This window comes from Solea solea, chromosome 18 (genome assembly GCF_958295425.1).
Source record: "Solea solea chromosome 18, fSolSol10.1, whole genome shotgun sequence".
In the NCBI taxonomy this organism is placed as follows: Eukaryota; Metazoa; Chordata; class Actinopteri; order Pleuronectiformes; family Soleidae; genus Solea; species Solea solea.
In genome coordinates, this window is record NC_081151.1 from 4,340,677 (window position 1) to 4,352,177 (window position 11,501).

At 43.8% G+C, this 11,501-nt stretch overlaps 1 protein-coding gene across 2 annotated transcripts in view; it reads right to left on the reverse strand.

Moving 5' to 3' along the window:
• Nucleotides 1–1,000: 1,000 nt before the first annotated feature.
• The window catches only part of akt1 (v-akt murine thymoma viral oncogene homolog 1), a 33,251-nt gene continuing 22,750 nt past the window's right edge, over nt 1,001–11,501 (reverse strand). For both annotated transcript variants that reach the window (XM_058614483.1, XM_058614482.1), the window contains exons 6-14: nt 11,320–11,451; nt 11,124–11,189; nt 10,713–10,781; nt 10,412–10,537; nt 8,494–8,622; nt 5,221–5,435; nt 4,769–4,856; nt 4,452–4,554; nt 1,001–3,173 (exon numbers count right to left, since the gene is read on the reverse strand). In XM_058614483.1, coding sequence (XP_058470466.1) covers nt 3,094–3,173; nt 4,452–4,554; nt 4,769–4,856; nt 5,221–5,435; nt 8,494–8,622; nt 10,412–10,537; nt 10,713–10,781; nt 11,124–11,189; nt 11,320–11,451 — 1,008 coding nt within the window. In that variant the 3' untranslated portion in view covers nt 1,001–3,093. The remainder of the gene's footprint in view (nt 3,174–4,451; nt 4,555–4,768; nt 4,857–5,220; nt 5,436–8,493; nt 8,623–10,411; nt 10,538–10,712; nt 10,782–11,123; nt 11,190–11,319; nt 11,452–11,501) is intronic.

Sequence of the window (11,501 nt, forward strand, 5' to 3'; positions counted from 1 at the left end):
TCTCCAGAACTGTATACTATTATTATTTTGTTGTAAAACTGTTATAAGGACACATTTGTGCATCCAGTGCAAAAAAAAACCTCTTGCCTTGCATACTGCTGTAAATGTGTGAGTGACAGTTCCTCCACACAGCACAACACTACATCACCCTCGGGAAGCCAGTGGCAGAGCTGCAGCAGCTCCAGCTCTGTGGTGTGTGTGTGTGTGTGTGTGTTGGGCAGTGCAGCTGGACTCAGGTGAGGGACGGTTGTCAGTTGGGCAGCACACAGAAGCCAAACCCTCTGTCCCGCTGTGTGGCGCTGCACATTTACAGCCCCTGCCCAGAGACAGACTGTAAGCTGTGGCTGTCAACATCTGCTCCAGAGACTGTACCATCTGCCTGAGGGGCCCGGGGGAGACATCTCTCCCTGTCTCAGACCAGCTGCAGAGCCCCAGACGTGGACCTGAGTCGTCCTGCAGAGGCGGAGAACGGGGCCAAGATGGCCCTGACACAGCCAGAGTCTGAACCGAGTCCTGGAACACATGCAACGTGTAGGTTGTCACCACAGTCAGGTTTAGATCAGTGTTGTAAATGTAACAAAGTACAAATACTTTGTTACTGTACAAAGTAAGTACAAAAGTCACATATCTGTATACATATCTAAACTATCTTTGTTACTCATTACTACCAAATAAAATCAGAAGAAGAGTTGGTATTATGGTCTGTATTTCTAGAGCACTTTTCTAGTTTTGATGAGCTGCTTTACACGACAGTTTTCACCCATTCACACGCTGCAACATGGGGTTAAGTGTCTTTGCTCAAGGACACATATAGATTTAGCAGAGCCAGGAATTGAACCCACAACCCACAACACTTTTAATTCTAAAACTTAACTACACTTTATATATAAAAAAAAAACTTTTGATACTTACGCACGCACACATGCGTGGAGAACATGCAGACTCCACACAGAAAGGCCCTGGTTTCGACCAGAAACATGGAAATGTACAGGTACACGGCTTAATGTTAAGACCTTTTATTTCATCATTTTTTGAACGAGACAAGTAAAAACAGTGTACAAAGTTTATATTATTTGTTTACTAAAGCTGGTGTCCTCAGTCTCAGGAAAATGGAAGGGCAGGTACAAAAAAAAAGTTGAAATTAAAAAGTATAAAATGCATTTTTTTCCCTATTTTCAAAATGTGACAGCAAAAAGGTAAGTGTGCATAGGAATAAGTAACAATCAGATTGAAGAAAGAAACAAAAAAACAGAGGATGTTTGCAAAATGATTGAAGTGAAAACATAAATCGTAAAAACCAATACATTCAATAACGCACGATGCACTTTTGAAAAAGAAAAAAATGATTATCCGTCTTCTTAAAAATACTGAAGCACATTTGGAAACTTTTCTGAACACTTTGAAGAGAAAAAACCAAAAAAAAACAAAAAAAACCCTTCTCAGTTGTCTCAGTTTAGCCTCGGCCGTAATCTATAAAAGGGGAGAAAATTCATTCAAACAAAACAAAGTTCTTGTTTTATTTGTATCCACATTTAAATTTACATTATAAAAAAAAAAAGAAAGAAGCTAATTTAGTCTTTAACCAACCATAGAGCACAAATAAGAGTTCAAATACAATCAGTTTGGGGCAGCAAAGTGCATATCATTGGCACAGTAAAACTCATTTTAGTCATTGCTGGTCTCATATAAATAACTCATGAAGCTCTTGAAGGGGGGGGGGGGCATCAATCCTCCCCCAAAAGAAGTAACTTAAAGATGACTGATGTGTGTGTGTGTGTTTTATCCAAAAGCCCAGTTTGCAAAGTATTCCTAAAACAAAAAAAAAGAAGAAAGAAGTGTAGTATGTTTAAGTGACCTCACTGAGGCTGCAGTGAATGCACTAGGTGGAAAACACCCAATACTGTACTGTACAAGGAGGAAAAAAACCCAGAGGAGAGAAGAGTTTCTGATGGGTCAGCACTGCATGACCCCGATCAGAGGGAAAACCAGGTGGTGGCTGCAGCAGAATGTTGAGGAATAAAGGCATCGGGAACTATAAGCACTTTCTTCAAGGAGGGCTGTGGGGGTCGAGTTATGTTCCTGAACAGGAAACTGGGCAGAGACTCCAATGTGCAAACTGTAATAAAAGGAATCCAGGTTTTTTTGTTTTTTTTAACCTTAATGATTAATCACTCTGCGCTCTATGCATGTCTGTCATTCCTCAATTCCGTCTGTATTGCACAATTGATTTATGAAAACGCATCGAGGTGCGGCGCTGCGACGCCGACAGAGCGACCGGTGGAAGTGTTAGTCAGCAGAGTGAAGAAGAAGAAGAAGAAGAGTGATAAACATCCTCTGAAGGAAGATGGCATTTCAGTCTGGGTGAGGGAGGGGGGGGGGGGGGGGGGGTCAGCCATGTTTCACACACACGCAAAGTGTGCAGAAGAAAAAAATGACTTTATTTAACACACGGTACATTCACGTTCAGGTTTGAAGTCAGAAATGTCGTTGGTCTTGATGGTGTTTGAATGAAAATATGGTTCTCGCTCACACGCACGCACGCACGCACGCACGCACACACACACACACACACACACATACTCTGCTCACATGATGTTTTTGGTCCACAGTATGCCCATTTCTATTTAAAACTGTTTTTAATTGTATATGTTCAATACAAAAATGGCCCTTTTCGAAAAAAAAAAAAAAAATGAATAGCAGAGGCCTAATTTGTGCACAGCATAGCTACATTTCCCCACTCATTATGGTGTATGGATGCCTGCTCTGTATACAACATAACAACCAGGAAATGCAGGGTATAGTGTTAACTCGCTCTCTCTCTCTCTGTGGTCAGTCTTTAAAGGCCACACAGAACAACCACAGATATCTTTGTTTCATCCTCTCTCTCTCTCTCTCCCTCCTCCTGTTAAACGACTCAATTATTTCAGATTGTAAATGTTGCATCCATCGACGGGCGTCTGCAGACAAACGCTGGGAGAGACCCGGCCACTTTTCTTTTTTTTTTTTAATGTGTTTTTTTTTTTTGAGAGTGCAGTCAGGTGGGAGGGGGGTGGGGGGGGAATAGTGAGACCAGAGGAAGGTTTGAGAGTCGCTTTAGGCCGTCCCACTGGCAGAGTAGGAGAACTGGGGGAAGTGGGGTCTCCGCTCACTGTCGAAGGACTCCATACTGTCATCTAGAGGGCAGAAGAGGAAACCAGTTAGCTCCAGACGACGTTTACAACAAGGCATATGGGTCCATTGGATTTATTTGATAATAATATGCCATAATAACATATGTCATAAAAAAAAGTAGGGTTAGAAAGGAGAAAAATGACTCAGTAAGAATTTCCGTTTGCAAGAGAAACACTGAGAAGGATGAAGATCAATTTACTTGAATAAAGTGCATATTTAAAAAAAAAAATACTGATGTCATAAACAGTGATAATCTGCTGCATCTTCATATTTGATCCAATGAATCTTCTTAAATAAAGGAGCAGATGACACACCAAACTATATGATAAACAAGCCACTGTACAGTATACATAAAACAATAGTGTAGCGTCCAGGTGGAAAGTAATGAATTACATTTACTTGCATTACTGTAATTAAATAGGGTTTTTTGTGTACTTGTACACAAAATGAGGTCTGAATGAGGACAGGTGTTAATTAAGGTCCTTGATTGAGTGAGAAAGTTAAAGCACCTGTGACCTTTGACCCAGTTTGACTCACACATTATGTGTTTACATATTTGATTTTGTCAGCACTTTCATTTGTAAAGTGTTGCCTTTAATTAAAAACTATTCATGTGACATTTGTGTCCCCTTGTCCTTTTTGCACGACACAAGATAGAACCTTGTTAAAAAAGTAACTAAGTAACTTTTACTTTGAGTAAATCTCAAACAAGTTACTTTTTATTTTTATTTTTAGACCAGTACTTTCACTTGTACTTAAATTAAATGTTATCAAAATGGTGGTACTTTCACTTCTGGTTGTGTCTGAATTCCCATAGTTTGGTGTTGCTCCCTTTAGAAGTTATAATTTGTCACATTTAAGTTACTTGGCAGAAACTAAACATACCGCTCCTAAGCATAAATGCTTTTAAATAGAAATCCTTTTTGTTTTCATTGCCTTAGGATGAGCCTGTGTAAACTCTGCACCCACAAATAGGCTTTCTCCACATTATCTGGTGACATTCATCTGGTTCTCCACAAGAGGGCAGAGTGCTCTCAAGGGAGTAAGCAGTAGAATGGTGTCTTTATTTGTAAATATTCTGTACAAAGGACGATAACCAAACTTCCTGACACCTGACGTTTTTAATATAAAAGGTGACATTAAGGGAGTTTATAAATAATAAACTACAGCGTCTGCTGTCATCACCGCATGTGCTTGTTCTCATTTTTGAGATGTGATGACAATTAGAGCACACAGTGTCAGAAAGGGTCACACCACATGTGCCAGTGTTTGGGTTTTACCTTGTCCAGGTGGTGTAATGGTGATGGTCTGTGCTGTGAACTCCTCGTCAAAATATCGCGTGTCTGTCTCCGAGGTAACTTGGGGCTTAAACGGCGGGACCAGCTGTTGGAAAGGAGACAAGACAAACATATCAGCACATCTGCGCCGCCCGTCAGCTTGGCAACAGTTGTCGCTCTGATGACAATCAGTATCATTTCTGTGTTATTTTTTCATGCGACAGAACTTTATTGAAGCCTCGTGGGGGCGACAGCGACTGGGGTTTATTGTCCCGCAAGTGAACGGGGGGGGGAACAACATAAACATTTTAGAGACTGACCTTCTTTTCATAAACATCCTGCCATTCAATTCCCGCAAAGAACTTGTGCTGCATTATTTCCTTGGCGTCGTCAGGACCTCCACCTAACCTGGAAGATCGGGACAAAAGTTATAACTCGGTTTATCGTTGGGATTATCAGAGACGTAGTCTTCCGGCTGCAAAATAAACTTTGCGGTCCACTCATATGTGTCATCTCCAAACGGGGGAGGTCATTTACAAAATTGACATCATGCTCTATTAAAGAAATTAGCAACTGACACCAAAGGAAAATGTTTACTGACGTTATGAATGAAGTGCCAAATAGACAAATTATCCTATCAACCTGGAAGACTGCATGAAATGTTATGTATATGTGTGTATATGTATATATATATATATATATATATATATATATATATATATATATATGTGTACACACACACATAGACATAGACATGACAGCGGGTCCTCACCTCTGCATTGGCTCCTTCTTGAGAAGTCCAGAGAGCAGCGAGCGAGCTTCGGGCCCAAGTGTCCGAGGGAAGCGGATTTCCTCCATCAGAATGAGCTCAAACAGCTTCTCGTGGTCCTTGTTGTAAAACGGGAGTCTGCCGCACATCATCTCGTACATCACGACTCCCAGACCCCACCAATCCACAGCGCGGCCGTAGTCGTTGTCCTCTAGCACCTAGGTGACAAAGGAAGGGGTTTTACTGAAGCACAGGAAGGCAAAAAATAAGGGGGACTTCAATATGACGCAGCTAAAGAAACTGACAGCAGAGAAGAGAATCAGTTTCCTGTTTACACCAGTCACTTGAAATACAGTGTGTTTTAAGTGTTTTTGGATAGACAGTAGCCTTATTCTAACTTTTGAAAGCAGCTGTGACGGCATATTTACACAACAAACTGAGGGTTTTCCAGGCGGTGTTTGGACATCAGAAGGCCGTGAAGACAGCAGCCCTTTAGGCTGGATACACAAACCCTAAAGCAACTGGGTTGCCCCCATCACCCCCCACCCCCCACCCCCCCAAAGAATCACCTGCCTCTCTCCCCCCCCACCCCCACCACTGGTCTGGGCTTCTGAGGCAGCCACAGCCAGCAGTGACTCACATCTCACATTAGGAGCTGGGGGGATAGAGTTTCCCCTGGAGCCCTGCATATTTAATCACCACAGGCCTCTCCACACATACACAAACATATACAGATCAACAAGCAGCAGAGGTGCGAGTCACTTAAACAAGCAAAATGTGTGGCAACAAACACAGAACCCGGGGTCTCGGAAAGAAAACCGCTAAATGCACACAACCGGTCGCCGACAGAAAAATATTTTGTCTAATCATTTCCATATAGGATGACTTTTTTTCTAATGTGCTCACTGAGCAGAGCAACCTGTTGCATGACTAATGTGCTGCTGAGCGGAGTTGTTCCAAGGTCTCCGGGGACATGTACTGGATTCTACCTTGCGAGGCGGATGTTGAAGGTGAAATCAAGACAAGGAGAACAGCCTGTTCTCTTAAACCTCCAGCAGCGTGATGCTAGTAGGCAATTTGGATCTAAAAATAGACGCTTAGGCAAAAAGACATGGGCGGATTAATAGAATTAGATATGGACACAACAGTGAACAGGCTGAGAGAGAGAGGGTGCTGGAAAACAGATGGACGTGTCCGTTAAAGGTACAAAACTACTATGTTGGTGCGTGCGCACGCAGCTGTGCGTGTGTCTGCGGGTACTTGGCCTGACGCTGTGGTGAGTGGTGAGCATCAAGGAGGAGGACTGTGAGGGCAGTGGGAGTAACGTGAAGCCGGTGTGGGGCTAGGATTACTGGGCCGTCTCTATTTCCAGCGCTGCTGTCGTGTGATTCACACCGTGCGACAGCTGGGCCCGCAGCTGCCCCATATATGTAGAAGAGCACCACAGCTGTGAAGCTGCCAGGAGCGCAGGAGCCAAGCTCATCCCTCATATACGTAACCAGGACTGCTTGCCTCCCTGTCTGTTTGGGCCTCAGCCCCAAATACTATTACACTGCCCCAACGGAGCACAGACAGGGGGGAGGCGAGGGGAGGATAAAAGCACCAACACTTGCTGCTGCGCCGGAGCCCCCCGACTCTACATACTGCACTTTCTTTGCTCAATGCCGACAGCCATTAATCTTTCAGGCTTGTGAATCCAGATCAGTTTCAGTGGCTAGATTAAACCTGTCCACATTTTTCTTTGTACTTATTGCCTCAAAGCAAATTCCCTCAGCCAATAATGGTTTTCTTCTTGTAACTACTTAATAAATGTGACAAAGTGAATTTGTCCCACTCCTTCCTCCAGAGACAAACTGCTCTGGCTTTTTGCAGATTGGGTCTCTTCTCCCTCCCTCTCCCTCCCTTTCTCTCTCTCTCTCTCTCTCTCCCCTTGCTCTGGGTGGAATATTCCCAGACGTTACAGCATTCCTGTGCAGCACACACAACAAGGTCATTGTTTACTGCAGAACAACCTGTAACACTGCCTGGCCCGCACTCCATAGTGAGGCTCGCCAGCGACCCTGTTGCTATGGTAACACCCCCTGATGTCTCCCTGTGCTCTGCTTCCGAGGCTGGAGGTGTCATAGACTTCTGTGCTTCTCTGTGGAGGAGCAGAGTGGGCGAGTGAAAGCGTAGGGTGGACAGGTGGAGCTCTCAGGAATTTCTTCTTCTTTCTTTTAAAAAAAAGGAGAAATAAACTGCTGTTTTTTTTTTTTAATCTTTGGCCAGATACTTGGCCAGTGCCATAATGGCCTGGTGCTGAAAGCTGACTGATGAACAGGACAGATATGTGTTATAAGTCAGCTATGAAACATGTGACTCTGGTGCTGCCCCCAGGTCAGGTGAGGCATTCCCTGGTCAGCAGTGGAAGCCGTGGCTCTCCTGGTGCACAACACAACAGCTGTAACCAAAGCGGTGTTTGTGTGGTGTTTTCATTTCCCCCAGGGGTGGAAGCTCACGTTTCCTCAAGTACTGGCAACCCATAACCCCCCTCCATCTCCTCCTCCTCCCCTTACGAAACAGAAAATTCCAAATGGAGTCTAAAAACAACGATACGGCAACTGTGTCAACATCTTCCGGAAAACATTTTTATGGCAACAGGCGAGGGGATAGCGCAAAAACTCGCGTAAGCGTCTCACACCCACACACCTTCCACGCTCACAATGAAATATCGGGTTACACACACAGCTCGCTGCAGCACTTGTCATACCTGCACGCAACAGGGAGTCGCCACACCCATCCCCGTACAGCAAACACAACAAGAGAGCAGCGCTGCCTTGCCTTGTGCACACGGCACACACTCATTAACTCCACTTCAGATGGAGATTAGGAAGGCATTTTGGGGCAGCTGCCCTTTTCTTCCACATGCTTCTCATCGACTGTGGTCCGGGGGCAGCAACATACGCTGCATTTATGTTTGGAATCTACTCCTCGAATAACATGAAAGTGTGAAAGTGCTCAGTCCACAGAAATAAGGCAGAAAGAGCCTGTATTTAGATACTGTGCCTTAAAACCACTTGTTAGGACTTAACCCTGACTTTTGTGGGAGTCTCATCTGGATCCACCATCCGACCAGGTTATTTTTTTTTACCTAAAATCTGCTGTATTTGACTCGATCCGAGCCTGTTTTGGAGGCATTTGGTTGTTTTTTTCTTTTTAATTTGTCACTCATCTGTTCTGCACATAATTATAGAACTCTGGCTTTGATGTGAGGAGAACAATCACTTCTGTAACTACCTCAGGTGCGAGGTACTCCGGCGTCCCGCAGAACGTTTTCATGGTGGCGCCGTCTTTGATCCCCTCCTTGCACAAGCCAAAATCGGTGATCTTTATGTGTCCGTCTTTGTCCAGCATAAGGTTTTCCAGCTAAAGAGTAGAAGATGAAAGATCGTCAGTAAAGGAGAAAGACATTCTGGAAGGTGAACTTAGAAAATAAAGGTCTTTTTGTAATGAATGAATTAATGAAGCAAGAATTAACTGGATGACGTGTCGTTGACAGACATTCTCGTAGAGCTGAAACAATCGATGAATTGATTATTAAATTATTCGACAACTATTTTGATAATCGATTAATCGTTTTGAAGCTTTTTTCACGATTAAAACAAGATTTCCGATTGTTTAAGCTTCTTAAATGTGAGTATTTTCTTAATTTCTTTACTCTGGATAACAAAGAAATCATTGAAAGTTAATCATTTTGGTTTGTGGACAAAACAAGACATTTGAGAACATCACCATTTCCGTGTTTGACGAACACCGATCAACATTTTTAAAGGTTTTCTGATATTTTATGGATCAATCGATTAATCGAGAAAATAATCGAAAGATTAATCGATTATGAAAATAATCGTTAGTTGCAGCTCTACATTCTTGTGTCCCCCCTTTGTGCTCTAATGGAGTCTGTATGAAAATGTTCAAAGTGCTAGTAGAGTTGATTGTGGGTGGTAGGTGAACCTTGCTTGAAAAGAATAGCTTGTGTGCACTGTTAATGGTCTGGGTGCTGAATTCCCCTCGTGGTGCACTTCCACCTTTTAGTAAATCAGAAAAAATGAACACACATCCACCGCTCATGCTGCAGTTTCTTTGGTTCTTTAGCAATACACCTGCAAGGTTTGAAGTCACACAGATGAGCGATTGAGAAGAAAATCCAAACACAGACACCACTTCCTTCTTCACTTTTCTTTACAACAATCAGATCAAATATTTTTAATTAGAAAAAGTGTCTCATGGAATCATAAAATCATAAAAACTTGCTTGCCCTACTTTTTTTTTTTTTTTCAAACATGTATTTGCACCTAATGAGCAAATGTACAAGATAATAAGCTGGGCATGTTCATCATGCAGTGTCATGACTTGAAGCTGGTCTTTTAATATTACCCCTCTCCCCCCCCACCCTCAGTTAAAGTCACCTGGCAGCTGTAGCTCACACGTGGCCAGAAGTGCCCGGCCAGAGTCAGCACATCCTCCGTTCCTGCTATCCTGGCATTTTCAGCAGAGCCCTAGCAGACTGGGAGCCTGCCTCATAAACCCAAGGGACAGAGGGAGGGGGAGAAAGCTGTGCTGACCTGGCTGCTATAGTTTTATCAGCTGGAAGTAGTGGGCCCACAGATGCCACTGCAACACTGATAGCCCCCTATAGTCCTCCTAAACCTAATCATGTCCTATCAGTCTGCAGCATCCATCTCTGATCTCATCTTTATATGAGACTATAAAGAGATTTGTATTGAAAAAAAGAAAAGAAAAAAAAGAAGCAGCTGAAAACTTGCACCTCCTTTTATTCTCAGATGGTCGGCAGATGTTGATGTCATTTTCTCTTTAACTGTTGTACTGCCAGCTTATAATATGATGTCATTCACTCACACGGTGATGACTTTAAAGCGAGAGACTGGTGTTTATTTCTGTATGACTGCAGCTATAGCTGAATGGACCGAGCCTCTCTTCCAGCTGCAGTGAGGTCTAGAGAGTGATCTGGGGGAGGCAGATCAATAAGCTCTGGCCACTGCTGCTGCTCTGGATGAAGGCAAACCCTATTTATATCCTGCCTGGGGAGAAATGAAGGGAAGGGTGTGAGTGTGTGTGTGGTGAGGTGGAGGGTGCGGCAGAGAAAGTGGCTGACGGCGAGGATATAAGAGAGCAAAGATGCGCTTTTAACTCCTACCTTTAGGTCTCGATAGACCACATTTCTTTCAGCGTGAAGGTAGTCCAGCGCCGACACTATCTCCGCACCGTAGAACCGAGCCCGCTCCTCGGAGAACACGCGGTCTCTCGACAGATGGAAGAAAAGCTGAGGAGAAACGTGGGGGGGGGGGGTTGTATGTTGGCAACGCGGGAGCAGGGGAGCGATAAAGACATGATAGGTTAGTGCAGTCAGCGACAAACGGGCTCAAAGGTACTCGGAATTGTTTAGCCGAGACCGACGAGGGCAGAATTGATGGCAGTTAACGGATAAAGTGGTTTACCTCGCCGCCGTTGGCGTACTCCATGACAAAGCACAGGCGGTCGTGTGTTTGGAAGGAGTATTTCAGTCCCTGCAGGCGGCAAAACAACAATGCTCAAAGCAGAACTCTGAAGAGGAAACTGCGACGTGAAACATCGCTACTATTTCATCACACCAAACTGATGAAAAGAGAATTATAAAAAGTTTGACAGTTTATACAGACTCGTAGAGAAAAGGGTTAACAGGTAAAGAAAAGGGGCGACCAGTGTTGCTATACAAAGACTTTTGTAAGAACAGCTCTTCACAACATTCCTGGTGAAAATGCCCCCTTTTTTTCCTGAAAGCATGCTGCTGGGCTGGATGGAGGACGCCCTGGAGGATTTCTGTGAGTTAGAATAAGGCTTGGTTTAGGTATACGGACGGACTTCCTTACCGTCAAGAAAGGATGCTTTGAATTCTGGAGGACTCTGTTTTCTGTGAGTGTGTGCGCCACTTCATCCTGGACAAAAAAAAACAAACAAGCCAGAGTAAGTGTACAACTCTCACAATGAATAACCATTTAGCTATCAGTCACAGCCCCGCTGCCCTTCCCTCTAGTGTGTTTTCCTGGCTCACTGCCATCCACTCACTTTTGCTACGATCACTTCCTTCTTTAGGATCTTCATGGCGTAGTAGCGTCCTGTGGCCTTTTCTTTTACCAGGATAACTTTTCCGAAAGTGCCCTTTCCCAGGAGTTTGAGGTATTCAAAGTCGTGCATAGTCTAAAGGGCCAGAGTGAGAGAGTATATAAAAAAAAAAAGGTTACAAACAG